At 39.0% G+C, this 17661-nt stretch overlaps 1 protein-coding gene across 2 annotated transcripts; it reads left to right on the forward strand.

The window, feature by feature from the left end:
• The first annotated feature begins 3270 nt into the window (after positions 1-3270).
• Positions 3271-17258, forward strand: LOC146315113 (FERM domain-containing protein 6). 2 transcript variants are annotated; one of them, XM_084736315.1, is made up of 14 exons: positions 3271-3410; positions 7734-7928; positions 8089-8179; positions 10295-10374; positions 11369-11445; positions 11561-11756; positions 11908-12063; positions 12844-12909; positions 13417-13485; positions 13591-13765; positions 15025-15309; positions 15468-15599; positions 15687-15757; positions 15858-17258. In XM_084736315.1, exons 2-14 carry the CDS (start codon positions 7851-7853, stop codon positions 16146-16148), a joined length of 1767 nt encoding a protein of 588 aa, XP_084592441.1. In that variant the 5' UTR covers positions 3271-3410; positions 7734-7850; the 3' UTR covers positions 16149-17258. The 2 variants fall into 2 exon arrangements, with proteins under 2 accessions (XP_084592441.1, XP_084592442.1); XM_084736316.1 differs by lacking the exon at positions 3271-3410 and adding an exon at positions 3870-4102.
• The last annotated feature ends 403 nt before the right edge of the window (positions 17259-17661 follow it).

Consider the following 17661-nt stretch of genomic DNA (forward strand, 5'->3'; position numbering starts at 1 on the left):
GTTTTGATTTACATTGATGTAAAGTTCTTCTTTTAATATTTTAGATTTCTTTTTGCAATGGATGAAACTGCCCTGCAGATGGCAGCGTTGTCACAGTAAGGTTATTTTAAAGACCTGCAGTAACTGGGGGAATTTTTGTGCAGTGTTTTTGTAAAGAACCTGGTTACTATGAGTGTGTAAGTGTTTGATATAATATGGTTTCAGTTTGTAGTGCCATAATTATTAGTGATGGCTAAAATACCAAGTGTTGATAGGAAAATAAATTAGTATTAGTTTACATACTGCAGGCCTGTGCACAATTTCAGAAATAGTTCATGTAGATTTAACTTGTAATTCCCACTACTGTATATTTTATCCCCCTCACATAAAGGGAGTTTGGATGCATTAACTCTGTCAAGTTCTCTAACTTTGGGAGAGGAAGATAAATTCACTGATCGAGAGACAAAGACTAATGGAGTTCACAAGGTAATGATGGATATTCAGGTTGAGCATTTCCAGAAAATACATTGACTACTTTCGACTACTTTCCCCTCATCTTACTTAACCTACCTAATTAAATATTAAGGCCAAAGAAATACAAGTTATAGAAGCGATTTCTGATCATTTGGTTTTAATTTTCAAGTTTTACAAATAGCTGTATGGCGTACCCATCACCCTTTCACAGTACAAATTGTGTAGATAAATATAGTAAGTAATAAGATAGTAAAAAGGCTTGAGATACAGATTCCATTGAGAGCGTTTTATATTGTAATCATGGAGATATGCTGTCTTCCGGTGTATAAAATAGGTAACTATATCTAGTAACATTTTATTTTTGAATATTTAAACCGGAAGTATCACCGTACTACTGTGTCTAGCTTGATACTACTAGTGTAGTTACTTGATATGGCCACAAGAGGGCAGTGCGCTCATTATGTTAATATACACAGAATGATTTTTGACGAAAGTTCAGCAAAGGTAAAACAACTGGTCTATCTTACAGCTTGGCCGCCATGAAAGCATTTTATATTTGTAATCATGTATGTACAGTGCCCTCTGATGGTCAAAGTACGTAACTACATCGAGTAAGACTTTTACTTTGAATGGTAAACCGGAAGTTATTCCTATGTTACTGTGTCTAGCTTAACGCTACTAATGTAATTACTCACTGTGGCCACAAGAGGGCAGTACACTCGTTACTATATATGGGGAGACTGATTTAGGCAAAAGCTAAATACAAAATAAAAAAAATGGCGGACAAGCCATCTTCGTTCCTATTCCACCACTTATCCGGGTCGCGGAGGTAACAGTTCCAGCAAGCGGACGTGGTAAGATTTTTTCTCTCACCACTTTTTTTTACAACAAGAAAGTACAAAGATAAAAAAAAAGTACAATGGCAAAATCTCTCTGCAAAATATGCAAAATAACGGACGTGGTAAATTAATCTCTGTCTTGCATTTAATTTTCAAATTTTATAGACAGTTGTATGGCAGTTATCCACCCATAATCCATTTAAAATACGTTCTATATTGTTATCATGGGAAGACAAGTGTTCTCTGTTAGTCATTGCCTATTGTAATCATGAGTATACACTGCCGCCTAGTGGTGAAAGGCCGTAATTACAGCCAATACAACTTTTATTTTGAATGGTAAACCGGAAGTTGCTTCTATGCTATTATGTCTAACTTGATGGTATGATGTAGTTACTCGTTGTGGCCACAAGAGGGCAGTGCACTCGTTATTGTAAATGTAGGGAGATTGATTTTGGTAAAAGTTACGAACAGGGGGAAAAAATGGCAGCCGTGGTATGTTCATCATGTCTTTTCAGTTAAATTTTCAGTTGTATGGCGTAGTTAACTACACATCACCCATTTACAGTACAAAATCTACATTATGCGTGGCCTTGGTTAACAAGAAGGCCTTCAAAAACTGGTCTAAATTACAGCTTTATAGCCATGAAAGCGTTTTTGAATGTTTTAACCGACAGTTATTAATATGCTATTGTGTACAGCATGACGCTACTAGTGTAGTTACTTAATATGGCCACAAGAGAGCAGTAAACTCCTTAATGAAAACACACAGGCAAAAGTTGAGTAGAGGTCAAAAAATGGTAGATATGATAAGATGATTTCTGTCTTGAGTTTCATTTTCAAGTTTTACAGACAGTAATATGGCGTAGTTATCCACCCATCACCCTTTTATAGTACGAGATGTATCGTATAAATAACCTAGATAGCAAGAACACTACTAAAAACTGTTTTAACTTTGTCTTGTTTGGTTGCCTAATTGTGATCATGATTATGTACTGCCATCTAGCGGTGGATGTGTGTAACTACATAGAGTTTATAGTTTTGTTTTGAATGTTTAAACCGGAAGTTGTTTCTATGCTATTGTGTCTGACTTGACGCTCCGATTGTAATTACTCAATATGGCCACAAGAGGGCAATGAACAAATTACTGTAAACATAGGGACGTTGATTTTGGCAAAAGTGAAGTATAGGGCGAAAATGGCGTACGTGGCAGGTTAACCTATGTCGTTTGAGTTTAATTTTCGAATTTTAGAGACAGTTGTAAGATGTGGTTATCGGACCATCGCCTTTTACAGTACGAAATGTGCAATATGAATACCCCAGTTAGCAAGACGGCTACTAAAAACGGCTTGTAGCCATAAGAGTGTTTTATATCGTAATCATGATTATATATATGAACTCTCCAGTTGTCAAATCGGGTACTCAAAGCTAGTACAACTTTTATTTTGATGTTTTAACGGAAGTACCACTCTACAATCGCGGTCTTGTCTAGAAGGAACCCCAGACCCGCGAAAGATCTCGCGAGAGTGATGAATTTAACACAAAATATGATCTTTCCCATACTCTAACCAAATGTTTTCTGTCCCTAAGCCTACTCAGACTCTAAGCACGTCCCGTTCACCTTATAAACAGCATTAATATGTACAGCGTGCAAACATGTACAAATCTCGCAAGAGATTGGCAAATCGAGGGTTCCCCTTCTAGACACGACTGTAGTAATTAATACGAGATCGCCATACCACACAAAACACGGGGGGAGGCATATCTGTTAAGAGCTGTATTGATATAGAATTGTATTTATATTTCTATAAGTATAAAGAAGTGTTCATTTATATCTGATTCATATGTAATGAAAACTCAAATAATTATTGAATAGAGCGTAAAAAATAGTACCAGCATTTCCAAAAAGAGTTCAGTCACAACAGAGTACCCCCACAGCTATTCAAAATGGTATGGCTCAATCGTTTGGGCTTCACGGTGATTGAAGAGAAGTTACAACATGCAATGAGGACGGGTGTCTCTACTTCTGTCATGTTTTTATTCGGATCAAAAAAAAAGAAGATTGTGCGTCTGAACAAGCTAAACTGAAAATTGGGCTCCTTCGCCTCGTATCATGTGACGGTAAGTGACTTACTGCTTCGTAGTTGTAGTTATAGTTAAATGAGTAGAAAGAATTAGTGATGCACTTGTTGCGTTAATTTTACCATCCCATCCAACCAAACATACTTTTCTCTTGGGGAAATGCGACCAAGAACACATGTACCTGGGTTACCTCTTGCAGTGGAAGTTTTTTCTGTACTCCAAAGTTTTTATTCTCTGAATGAGTCGTTAAATCCTGGCTTGATAAAAACCTGCCTGTCAGGAATCTAAATCAAATCTCAGAAATGCACTTCTCCCCCCAAACCTGAAAAGCTGACTTACCCTATTGTTTTCAAGTGGGATGAGTGTAAATGGTTTTCCCCTGCTTGTTCATCCTACCCCCTCTTATCTCATCCCCCTTTGCGGTTTTAGCGGGCAGTGAGGATCCCTGACACTTCAGAGAGCCTGCACGGTGCAGAGGGGATGTTGTTTTTCCAACAGCCAGCAGTGTGCTCAGAAGTAGGGATTATGACAGTCTTGCAGGGGAATTAAGACATACAGATGGCTGCTCTCATGTGATGCCAGGTTTCTCCCTGGTCAGCAACAAGAGGGATGTCTGAAGACTTCAGCCAACATTGTTTGGGCTGATAGTAAACTTGTGGTGAAGGTGGGATACAGTGAAGACGAGTGTAGTTTACATACATGACTGTGCTCTGGATTTATAGCTGAGTGAGGTTGGTATGGATTCACTTCATTCATTAGTTACTCAATACCACAACAGCTGCCTGTCTTTAATATTTCAGGCACATTTTGATTTAATGCAATGCTTATTCTTCTAAGTACTATTTGTTATTGATAACAGAATAAATCCATTTGTTAAGGGAGACTGAATTTGAATATTGAATCTGTTGTATATTGTAAGTTTTTCCCCATCTGAGGTTATAAGTAAATCCCTACTGCATTTGAGTCAAGTAAGGAAAAAGTCTTAAAACAATAACAAACCAAATGATGCAAAAGGGGGTAAATGATTGAATTGCATTGCAAGTATAGTTCTGATGAATAACAAGACCTGTGCTTATTTCTTAAACAAAAGTATTTTAGTTATTGAAATGCACTTTATAAATCAGTTTTCCGAGGCAGGGCAGATGTAAAACAAAAATGCAAAACAAAAAACACCCACAACACCATCCAAATTCCTGCACAAAGCATTTTTTTCTCCTAGTCTCATTGCTTCACATGTGAATTGCTAAATTGAACACATATGTCTGCAACCTGTTTTTTCAGTATCTCAGTAATCGAGAGATGCATAAAAAAATTCTGATGAATTTCCTCATGGTGTCATTTGATGAATATTGAATAACAAATACATCTTTGTCATGGAAGAGTCTTATTATCGTATTTTAATATTTTAAACAGTATAGCTCATATTACAACATATTCTCCAACCAGAGTTTAGTGCTTCAACATTCTCATTATAAATTATATTGAAAAAGAACTCCAAGACACAAGAAGTATTTTATGATTATATATACTTGGGTTTTGTACCTTTTACTACGGTGCCAATGTAAATTACAGTATAATCTGACTCTGTCGTAAACCAGTCAGATGTTCAGGCTACTGGAATTTCAGGTTTTTTGCGCTGACTGTTTGCTCTGACACACAGATGTGAGAGAGGCTGTGTTTGAACATGTCCATAAATCATATTTGGTATGACAAATGTTTTGGCCTCTCAGTCAGGAACATTCACTTTTGTAGTTCCCACAACTTGTTGTGTAAGCTGGTAACAACTTCATAATGTTTAGATTTCTTGATTTACTTCAACAGAAAGCTCTGCCCGTCGTATCTGGTCATTTAAACATGTAAACATCTTTTTCCCTCCAGAGTGAATGCTAAACTCTGGGCAAGTTAGGTGTGAAAAGACAAGGGTGGCATATTTTGTGTTTGTTTTTGCAGGCCCCTGTGGTCAGTAGCTAGGTAGCTAATAGTAGTGTTTCCACCATAATAACAGCAAAATATAACGGCAGACAAACATATCTTTACCTGGCACAATGTAAACATGGGCTCATCCGTTTTGCTGTACATTTTCTGCTTTAAGGAGAATCCAACTCAGTGGCAACAGGTATAACATCAAAGAAATAACCAGTCTTTTTGCTGATGGTCTCCTTTGTTTGTGTGGGTCATAAAAAGGCATCAGTATTACATTAAGGCTGTTTCATAACCAGTGAAAAACTAACTTCAAGTTTTATTCAAATGATTGTAGTGTCATATTAGTCAAAGAAAATGAAGAAAAGAAACAGGAAGCACAAACAATTACAGTGAACAGAATAATAAAACAGTGAGGCTCTTGATGTTCTGCATGTCGTTGGTTCAACAAATCACACTGCCAAACAAAACCACATCCAATGGAGTGCAGTTACTGCTTTTTCTAGACTAACAAGGCAGACCAGACCAAACCAAACCGCGAGATAACCTGTGAGTTTTAGAGAAATGGTACACAAAACAGGCATAATGGGTTTATCAGTTATAAGTAGTTTAATCACTTAAATTCTTAATAGTGATTAATTGATTAATTATTTATCTTTAACATCCATAAAATAGACACAAGTATGAGGCAGAAACAGCAATTGTTTGCCCAGAGTTGTTACCCCCCCCCCCCCTAGCATGCTGGTTGATTGTTTCTCTCTGTCAAAACTATAATATCTTTTCTGCTTTTTACTTGAGTTTGACAACAGTGGAGGCTGCTTCAGTTAGAGATCATTTGTGGTTTTTTTTGCCCCACCCCACCTTTTTTTTTTCTTTCCTTTTATACGGGTTATTGTCCGGAGCGGGATTTAAGGGGATCAGAGTTGGCGCACGGCAGTAATTAACCTGATTAATTGATTCTGAGACGTTAATCAGATGAACCTTGTACCAGTTGGGGCTCCGGGTCAGCACAGTGGGGCGAGCTTCAGGTGAGCCTCGGTTGCAAGTCGACTGTCCCGTCCACTGTGGCTGTTTGTTTTGGTCTTTTAAGCAGAATCTGCAATAATACAAATCCTTTTTATATCTTTATGTGTCTGTGGTTACTGTATAGAATAGAAAAGGCATGTCAAAGGATTATCTGATCGATTGTTTCCAGTTAATGACTATTATCAGGATTAGAGTATGATAAGCTCATTGAATTTGCCCAACTATTCTCCTGTTTTTTAATTATACACTATTGCAGTGTTTGCTGATGACTGGGTCAGATGCTGCTTTTGATCAACATGTGTCATTTATTTCAGTCATGTATTTGATTTTTGGATGATCCCTGTGGAAGATGATTTGGCCTCTGTCCCCTCAGAGGGAACAACTATGTTGAGTTAATCTTGGTTGTGGGATAATGAGAGCCATCCATGTACTTATGTCTGAGTGTGGGATTGTTTTTGCTTTGGCAGTATGATAATATCAATGCAGAAGGTCACACGTTACACAGCAGAACCCAGATCATTTATTTAGTAGAACCTGAGCAGTATGGCCTACAATTTATATCACAGTATAATATGAAGTATGGACGGTAAACATCATGTATCAGAGTATATTTGTGTTTCTTAAAATTTCAATACAGCTGATTCTGAGGGGATAAAGCGCTGATATGGAAACTGCATGACAGCTATTATTGTCCTTTTATTATAGGACATGTTTTACATAGTACAGAGGTTTTTAAGAAATTTTAACGTGCAAAACAGGGCAACTTAAAGCAACTATGATTAATTGTAATATTTTGTTTATTTTGGAGTCCTCTGTGGACAAAAGCTGTATAATTTCCACCATTATAATCACAAAGGATAATCTGAAAAATAAAATCGAAATAAAAAATCACCTGCTTCTTTTTAACTGGTTAACATGCGACTCAGTGTTGCTTTGCCTGTGAAAATGTAAACACAGGCTTGTTTTATCTGATTTCACGGAGATGCCGATCTGGTGGCAGGCATTAAGAACAACAATACAGGAATGGCCAGCCTCATTACCGTATGTAGGTCATATAGAGGCTTCAGCAGTAAAGTGAGATTGCTTTGTAACCAGTTAAAAACTCCTTGATGTAGCTTTAGATTTAAAATAAAAAAGAAAGAAAAGCAAGAAAATGTGCATTTTGTTTCTTACAAATTATTAATAATTACTTGATTAATCAGTTGTTGGTGTTTTTAACTACTGCTTAAGGAAAATGTCCAAAATTTGCAACCCTGGTTATTGAGTTTCTTTCAGTTGGGTATCTGACGTTACACATGAGTTGATAATCAGTTTTAAATTCCATTCTGCTGCCTTCATCATTCACATTGAACTGTTGTTGGATCATGTTTTTAAATTTCTTTCCTTATCTCACTCTGATGTCATCGATCTTTCCAGATGCATTATGAACGAACTGCCCCGGAACAGATAAAAAGTGAAGGATAGAAGAAGCAAGAGGAGGCTGACGCAGTTTAACAGAGAGAACAAACTTATCTCAGACATACACGAGACATCATGTCCACCTTGACAAAGCAGGAGAGAACCATTTGTGTTCTCCTCCCCAACAAAGACCAGCTGGACATCACTGTCAGGGTGGGTGTTCACAGTCATATGTCTCTAGCTGTCCTCCCGGCTATCACCAACATGATTTAAGTTCAGTTTATCACTGTAATGTTTTGGCAGCACCGCATAGTTTTTGAATATTGTGAATGAGCATTAAATACAGACTTCTTTGTCTTTTCACCTGCTCCAGCCGAAGTCCACGGGGCAGGATGTTTTTAATCGTGTGGCAGAGCTTCTTGGAATCAAAGAGCTGCACTTCTTTGGCCTCACAGTGGTGAAGGGTAAGTTCACTCCTCATTTGCCCCTCAGCGTCTGAACTTGAAAGGACTGTTCACACTAGACTACACAGCAGTATTGTCAGAGGACTGAAAAACATGATCATAGGGTCGGAAGTTCTGTTGATCACCTAATGCATGTACAGTATCTACAAGGTGATTTATTTATCTTTTACAGCAAGGTTGTAAAATAGATTTTATTGTAGTTTCTTCTTTAATTGATTGGAATTGATTATAGAGATAAGTATAAAAACAGAAAATTAAGATGGAAGAGTGCACAGGATGAATTAAGCAGTCTCACAGTCTGAAGCTGCTCTTCAGTTTGGTTGTACGACAGCAGATACTTTATCTCCTGCCTGATGGCAGCAGGTTGAACAGGCTGTGGGTGGGGTGGGTATTGTCTTTAAATATCCTCTAGGCTTTATGCAGGCGCCGTCTCTCCCTGATATCACTGATGCTCGGTAAATAGGTACCAATGATAGTCTGAGTAATTTTACTAACCTGCTGTAGAGCGTTCCTGTCCTGGGCCATGTGCATCCTGTGATGCCAGTTTGTGATGTTTCCTGTCAGGATGCTTTCAGTTGCTACACTGTAGAAGTTGACAAGGACATGACATGTTTTCTGCCTGCTCAAGTTCTTTGAGGATATGTGTCAGGTTCACTGTGGTGTTGATTCTCAGGAATCTAAAACTGTTCACCTGCTCTACCTCAGCTCCACTGATGTAGACAGGAGTGTGTGTCTTTACCTGTTTTCTCCAAAAATCAACAATCAGCTCCTTGGTTTTGCTGAGTTGTTTGTGTTCTGTGCACTGCTCTGCAAGACTGTTGATTTTCTCCTGATATGGCTGATGATGGAGGCGTCATCTACAAACTTTACGATAGAGCTTTCTCCATGTTGAGGGTTGCAGTCAAGGGCGTACAGCGTGAACAGGAGGGGGCTGAGCACACAACCCTGGAGGACTCCGGTGTTGAGCGCTAGAGTGAAGGAGATGAGACCACCAATCTGAACTGTCTGTGGTCTGTTTGCAACCTGTATCTGTACCACATTTCAGCTGTCTGTCTGTCAGCTTATAAACAAGAGCATCATTGAATAATGACAGCGATTAACTGCAGGGCTTTGCAGTGTACTTGTTTATGTAATATTGTGGAAAATGTTTTCTGCCAATAGGTGCTAAAACAAAAAAATGTCATTCTTCCCTCCCAGTCTGCATAATTGAACAGTGTAATCCACTTGAGCCCCTGAGCAAGTTCTGAACTTTCTGTTTCCTTGTGTTCCCGTTCTTTCTTTGTATAAATACGTTGAAATGCCTCGGTAATCTTGTGTGGCTCACCACTTGAACAAGCAGCCTTTTGTTTTTGTGGTGTTGGTTCAGCGATCACTTAGGCCTGGATTCCTGCAATATTAACTTCATTAAGCCTGGAATGCACCCTTGCATTCCTCCTCTTCACCGAGGGGAGGGACGGATTGATGATGGGAAGAGGAGGGTGGGAGTGGAGGGGAAAAAGAGGTAGGGGAACTTGTCATGATGACACAAGCTGCTTACTCAACTCTTAACTCAGCAGCCTCAATGAGGGATGAGAGGTGAAGGAGTTGGAATGAGTCAGGGTGGGAATGAAAGGAGAGATGGATGGTTGAAGGAAAGAGTTGTGAAACAGCTTGGAAAGCATGATTTGGCTACACAAATTTGAACAAAAGAGATAAGGTGGTTCAAATAGAAAATGCCCATGTCATGACTCATAGGGCCAGGCTGAGAATGATACAGCATCCTCCTCCTCAGCACAGGGTGTAAACAACTTTTTAGCCCCTTAGAAAGATACATAAATACCAAAACCTCAAGATAAAAGATATTCTATGTGGAAAAAAAATGATTAAACTCTTCCCAGATTTACAGTGTTTGTTCCAGGCTGTGATGCTACTATTACAGTTGGAAAATGGATAAATTAACATTAGCATTGTTGTCATTAGCTTCCTAGTAGCCTCATTCACAAACGAAAGAACAAGGACTTTTTTCTTTTACCCTAATGAATCCCATTGTTGGGCAAATTTTACGCTTGGTTGCATTATTGTTTTGTTTGCTTGCTAACTGTCATCTTGTTTCCTGATTGTCTTTCTCCATCCCAGACAATGAGCACATATTTTTAGACATGGAGGAGAAACTGACCAAGTACTTTCCTAAGGAAGGAAAACAAGATTCGGGAAAGGTAAGGCAGCCTGTTGCTAAGGATAGAAAATTTTGATTCAGTGCATTAGGAGCGTCTTTGCTGTGACCCACTCCAAACTATTGTATGTGTCGGTTAATTGGGAGGCACAGTTCAGTGGCCTACATGCCACAACTTTTCATTTAGCATGACAAAAACATGTTAATGCACTAGGGTTGTCACCATAACTGGATTTTAAAGTTGAAATCTGTAATATATTTACTGTAATTTATCATAAAATGACCAAGATATGCCCTCAGAGATTAAGGAAGCATGATAAAGTGAAATACTCGCTTCTCTGACAACAATGTAACAGCTGCGGTATCCCCCTTTAAAATTTCTATTCCAGTCCGTAACTTGTGTTATTGTTTACCTGTTTCTGTGTCTGTTTATGAGTCATAACAAATCATTAATAATCATTAGAAGGTGTAGATGTTTATGACAGTTAAACTGAGAAATATGTTAATGGCAGCTGGCAGGCAGTGAGACAAGCAGCCTCTGAACTCAAACTCCAGTGTGTGTATTTTCAGAGCAGTGGGCTTTTGTTTTCAGGATAACAAGCTCAGCTTTGCATTCACAGACAACTGACAGTTATAAACCACTGATCATCTTACAGTGCTGACCTCATCGTTGCTTGTTATTGTTAATTTCCAGTGTTCTGAACAGTCAGCAGCTCCAGCTCGCTTATTGGACTGCAGTACTCATTTTGAGATGCACAGTTGCTCCTTTAAAACTGAAAAACAAAACAAAACAATTAAAATACCTTTGTCGATACCGCAACAGAAAGGGAGGGAAAAAAGTTTTTTTTTTTAATTAGCAAACTGCACAAAGTGCTGCTACAGCAAAAATCACCAAACACCGTCTGGTTTTGCTGCAACCCAAAGTTCAGGCAGATAGTATTGTATTGTTTTAAACACTGCTGTATTGAACTATTGATACTTTTAACAACCTTATAACACACACAGTGGCATTTTCTAACATCTCTTTGTCCATACAGGGATTACAGAGGAGACCCTTGCCACTAGTTCTCTGCCTCAAAGTGCAGTACTACATAGAGAACGGCAGACTCATTTGGTATGTCCTTCTGTGTATCTTCTAAATGTATCTTCTTCAGTATTGGACAAGTTTGCATCAATCTTTGTCCTCCTTTCTGACACCTTTTTTTTTTTCATTTGGTTTGTGGTACCAGTGAACGAAAGGCACGGCATCTCTACTATTCTGATTTGCGGGAGCGGGTGCTTCGCTCTGAGTGTCGTCAGCAGGAGGAGGTGTACTTCCAGCTTGCAGGTTACGCCTTGCAGGCTGACCTCGGTGACCATCCGCTGCCCAGGGAGGATATGGAGATCACTCCTTACTTTGAACCCAAGCAGTACTTCCCCCCTTGGGTATGTGTAACCATGTGGCAGCAGCTTTTAAGAAAACTTTGGATCTAACTTGATGTTCAGTTTGAAAGTTTAATACATTTGATGTTTATGTTTTATATTTTGAGGTTATTGTTGTGCTCTAATGCATATCTGTCCTATCTTCCTTGTGTAGATTGTAGCTAAGCGTGGAGTAAACTATCTCCTCTGCCACGGGCCCAAGGTGCATCAGGAGCTGTGGGGCATGTCTACTCGTGATGCCATCCTGCTCTTCATCAGGGAGTCGTGTCGACTGGAGGACGTACCCGTCACGTTTTACAGGCTGCAAAAGGTCAGAAGTCAGTTTAGTTTGTAGAGTTATCATTTACATGGTTCTTACGGGAGCTGGAAGTCCTTGAAAACACTTGAATTATATGTAATGTTTACAAGGTTTGAAAAGTTTTAATAGTTCAGTTTGTAGATAAAGAAATTAAATAAACTGGATGTTGGCTCAGCCAGGTTCGAAAGGAGGCCAAGTCTACTTACAGACCGGTGACACATTTTGAAACGTGAAACTTTATTCGGCCTCTGCTTTCCTTAAATTTGTCACCCTTCTGTAAAATCTATTTCACAAAACATAATGTTGGTCATTTATACTACAGTAACATCAGATTTAATTTGATAAATAAGTGAAATATTCATTTTGAGTATATTTATGTAAACTTTATTTACCACAGTTGCAAGGTGGAGGAAAAGTTGCACCTTGAAAAGTGCTTGAATTTGACTTTGGCCATTTGCTTTTATCTAATTTCATCTGCCTGAAATCCTACTCTTCCCAAGACAAATTTGGCTTCATTTGAGCTGCGCTGGACAAATGATTATGGGGCAGTTACATAACCCACCAGCCATCTATTCTAGTTTATTGTCCTCCCCATTTCAAAATCACCCATCTACTGAGGGTGATATTTTGAAGGCTGGCCCATCCATTGCGTAATGTGCTCCCACTTTTAATTTGTTGTTAACAGCAGCCCTGTGATTCTCAGTGAACTAGGAGAGGGGCTCAACTGTGGAATAGCTATCTTATCTGAAGCGCTCAGATGCCTCTCTGACATCTCATCATTCATTTGTCCAGGACAAAAAGGAAGAGAAAGGAACGGCATTGCTCGGTCTCACCCTGCGAGGAATGCAGGTTTATCAGGTGCGTGCATGTGTGAGTGTGTTATTCAGCATATACGTCAACACATACGTACATGAGAGTGAATCTGCGTTTGCTCAAAGATTCAGTCTTTGTATCTGTAGTACTATAAAACCTCTGACTAGACGTGTGAGGAATGTGTGGGATTGCCACCAACAGCAGTGCATCAGGAGATAGGAGCTGTCTGCCATGCCCGTCAGTTGTTTGATCTGTCCATCAGGAGCCATCTGGGGGGGATTAGGGTTCCAGGCCTGGCTGATTAAAGAGCCAGCAGACCGTGAGATACCTCGAGAAGCCCTTGGCCTCTTCGCCAAGTCCAGATGGCTCCTGCAAACAAAAAGACAATTGATTATTGATCAGTCATTTAAAAATATGTCCAAGTAGATTACACATCCAGAGACCTGTATGACTTTTTTTCAAACAGAAATGCTCACCAATATTTAAGCTGTTTATTTTAAAATGTGTGTGTGTGTGTGTGTGTGTGTGTGTGTGTGTGTTTTGTGTTCACAGGAGGTGAACAACATACGACAGATGCTGTACGACTTCCCCTGGTCAAATGTGGGACGTCTCACCTTCCTGGTACGCACAATGCTCATTTACATTCTCCGTTAAGATTAGGTGGAATCGTAATTATTTAATGGGCATCAGGTATGTGCAGTACATGTGACATGTTTTCCTATTCAGGGTAAGAAATTCGAGATCCAGCCAGATGGCTTGCCATCAGCCAGGAAGCTGGTTTACTACACTGGGTCTTCGTTCCGCTCTCGCCATCTCCTCCTGCACCTGAGCAACAGCCATCGCATCTACCGCAGCCTTCAGCCTGCCCTCAAACACCTACGCCAGCTGGAGGAGAGCGAAGGTAGGGGAGGGAGAAGTTAATACAGGGATAAGATTAGTATCAGTGATAAATACAATTTGGCTTGGGGCCACATGTACTCAGCAGAACACCTCAGCAGTGTTAATTTTGACAAAACATTTTAATTTAGTTTTAGTGGCTTATTGAACATTTTTTTAGCTAAAGTCACATTTTAGTTTCTTTGTTTGTTTGTTTTAGTCAAGCTTTTGTCAAAACTCAGTTTTAATTCTAGTCAGTGTTTTCATGATAGTGTTATGGATTTTGAGAGGGGATATTTCACCTGGCTGTAAAAATTCCAATGAGAAATTTTACTGTGAGCTCACCTCTGTTAAATTTAACAATATGTTAACGGAGCACGGCAGGGCACCCTGAATCCACACACCTTTTATACTTACATTTAGCTCTAAAAGGGAATGAATATACATTTTATTGAATTCATTAACTTGGATAACTGATACATTCCTTGTTAGACACTGTGGGATGGTGAGTCTTTTGTATTTTTTCCACACATCTTTAATTCACAATCCACTCTTCAGTGGGAGCTTAATTGGGAACGATAAATGAGTCTTTCTCTCAGTTTGAATATAAGCGAAAAGTGTCCCCAGGTTGTCTTTGCTCTTTCTTGGATTGATGAGGCACTTTACTAGATTTGTTAATGCTTTGAGATGATTAATTATGGTGATATAACTTAGGTTATCCGCCCGAACAGAGCCAACTGTTTTGTCTTGTCTTTACTTGTCAGGGCATAATGAATTTTACGTTGTCATCACAGTTAAGTCATGACGTCAGCAAATCCTTATTGTCAAAATATTCATTGACAAAATTTAACACTTCACTTCACTAGCCACTGCAAGTTAAGTGCTTAACTTGAGAAATATTTCTTTTTCCTCTCCAAAAAATCAAGTGTTCCTGCTCAATAAACATATATCTGCAGCACAGGAGCAGTTTAAATATGTGATGTTTGGTTCTTCTGTGCTACACTTGGGAAAAGTACAAACTGATCACTATGGGACATGCTTAATAAAATGCATCATATAAGGTAAAAACACAATTCTTGTTTCTCAGTTGAACTATTTTCAAATGAATGAATAGACTGTGAGTTAATGGTTGTCAAACTCATTTTAAGAGGAAACAACAACTGACAGCGGCTCTATAAAATGACAATCAGCTTCTGGCAGTTTTCAGTTTATCCAGGACAACTTGTACGCTCCTAACTTTTTGACAAACACAGTTGAACTCAGTTTTTTTTTCCGTCATTTTAGAGAAAAAGCGTTACAGAGAGTCATACATCAGTGATGACCTGGACTTGGACCCCCCAGGCAGTGAGAGCAGCCCTGGTCTGTCCCGACACTCCACCAGCAGCTCTGGAATTGAAGCTGACGCCCGCCAGCACAGCATCTCCACAGAGATGGCCTCCATGGAGGAAGGAGGTCACCGGCGAGCAGAAAAGTGTTTCAGCTCAGCAGCCAGCCGTGGCAGCTCCTGCACCTCCGGGTTTGACGCAGGCAGTAAAGCTCGAATGGAGCAGGAGGGGTGGCAAGAGGAAGGTGAGAGGATTGTTATACTGAATTTATTTTGTACACAACACTGTCAACACTGACAGCTTATGACTTGATGAATGATGTTTTGACTGGCAGGCAATGAAAGATGGGCACAAATAACCTTTTCCATATGTTATAGTCAAATTTCTAAACATGTTTCCCAGACATCAGAACCAGCATTGAAAGTCCAAAGGAGGTTCTTGTGGATGATCCTTATGAGATGTTCCAGTTGGCTGATCTTCTTGAAGGAGTGTCAGTGGATTGTGCAGAACTCTCCTCAGAAACTCACTCATCAGGTATGAATAATTTGATTGACATACAGTATTTTATTTGTTCTCGTCTCACCAATGAAAACAAAATTATTTCTGTTTTGGGCTGTGCAGAAAACCAGGTGTGCCTCCAAGACAGTGATGAAGATCTTGGGAAGTTACGTAACAAGGATATGTTAAAACAGGTTGGCCGTCTGTCTTTTTTCACTTGCCTTGTTTTTCTTCCTTTTGGAGTTCTCTATTGTACTTTCTTACCTTTTATCTTCACCACCTGTCCTATTCTAGATGCTGAAATCTAGGGCACAAGTTTGCACGGATCGCCATAGCCACAGTCTAGATGATGTACGTCTGATCCCACCTCCAGCGCCCCTGGGGACGACGCTGCCACCTGATTCCTCCCACAGCTACACCTTTGGGCTTCCAGATGCCTCAGCAAACACAAAGACACCCGTTGATCACAGTCATTACCCCCTTTTGCACTGCCAAGCCAAACCCTCCTTCTATGGCCGCAGGTCTAATAACTGTCTCTCCCTGGACATGTTAGGCGATGAACAGTTCCTGGAATTCATACTTTGAACACGTCAATGCTGATGTCCACAAATACGCCTGTTCGCTTCCGTCATTTAGAGTGCAACCTAACTGGTTGGTTGCCAACACATGAATGTCTCAGTGTTTCCTGTGTGGTGATGATGACAGCGAGGGATCTGCGTGCTTCAGATTGCAGAGAGACATTATTGAAAATGACAGGACCCTTCATTCCTCTTAGAAGAGCTGTGGATTAGATTCTGCTGCATTTCAATCAGTAAACAGAGCATATTTATTAATGTTGTATATTCTGTACATACTACTTGCATTATTTTATTACATTTCAACTCATCTGAGCAAGAACATTCCTGATCAGTTTTGTTGTATTTTGTAAAGTTCACCCTGGTAAACAGTTTCTGAAGTGGGTTAATATCGAGGGCATAAAATTTTACAGCAACAAATATCTTGAAATTTTATGGCCATGCAGTCATGTGCTGCATTGAATGTTTATTAGATGGGACTTGCTTTTCTTTCCATTAGCCTATTTGCTAATGTAAACAAGTTTCCTTGTTTTATTCAGGAGAATCTTCAGAAGCCATGGTGCTAATGTTTTTACTCCTATGTTCATTTATCCTTTTTTAAAAACAAATCATATTTTATTATATACTCTATTTTTGTATAGTGTGTTCTGTCATGCTTTTCCTATTAGTCTTCCACAGCAATGTAGCTGCCGAAGTGGAAAATTGAACCTCTTTACAGCTGGCAATGCATTCATCCAAAGCCTTCCTCATTCTATACTCTCCTCCTGCTGTTGTAATTACAACAGAAAAGTATTATTTGTAAAGCACTATTTCTGTAACCAGTGAGTGTACAATGAATCTGCAGTATTTTTCTATTATGTAACTCCCAAACAAAGAGCCTCTCTGTCGAGTTTTTCTCAGACATTGTAATTGGTATGCAAAAGAACTGACAACTTTAGCCAAAATGAACTCACTTGGAAAGATTGTCAATCATAAATAAACAGAAAAATGTTTGCTCACTGCCAGTAATGTAGGCCTATGAACAACTCTGTTAATTCACAATACCGAACAATTCATTTTTATCAACAGCAATGTTTTTTTTATAATAGTGAAAATAAATTCTTAATGCCACTAAATGAAACCAGGTGTTGTTCATTTTTGTACTGTTGCACACATGAATATATTGTTAATAGACCTTTTTCATGACAGCCATATTTATACGACCCAGTAGGGAAAACACAAGTGTAACCAGTGATGATAATTCTCACACATACACACCAAAAGATCAATGATTTATTCTGAATTATCAATTATAATTGTTTCCATTTTTAGATTCTTCTGATTTATTTATTTATTTATTTATTTATTCATTTATTTATTTATTTATTTTTAACAACCCAACAGGGAAGCTTATACACACTCAAAAGAATAATAATGACCCCAGGTTGGGACCAACTGGTATGGATCAACACAGAATAGATGAACATTGAGAACTGTATGAAGCATTGTGGTATTTGCTGATAGAACATAAAAACAATGTTAAG

This window comes from Lutjanus erythropterus, chromosome 14 (assembly GCF_056507025.1).
Source record: "Lutjanus erythropterus isolate fLutEry1 chromosome 14, fLutEry1.hap2, whole genome shotgun sequence".
NCBI classification, from domain to species: Eukaryota; Metazoa; Chordata; class Actinopteri; order Lutjaniformes; family Lutjanidae; genus Lutjanus; species Lutjanus erythropterus.

What these genes read in the sequence shown, in the direction of transcription:
- LOC146315113 (XM_084736315.1), top strand. Translation starts at nt 7,851, where the DNA reads ATGTCCACCTTGACAAAGCAGGAGAGAACCATTTGTGTTCTCCTCCCC. An exon ending in AGCTGGACATCACTGTCAGG is followed by an intron (nt 7,929 to 8,088) that starts GTGGGTGTTCAC and finishes CACCTGCTCCAG; the next exon opens with CCGAAGTCCACGGGGCAGGA. An exon ending in GAAAACAAGATTCGGGAAAG is followed by an intron (nt 10,375 to 11,368) that starts GTAAGGCAGCCT and finishes TTGTCCATACAG; the next exon opens with GGATTACAGAGGAGACCCTT.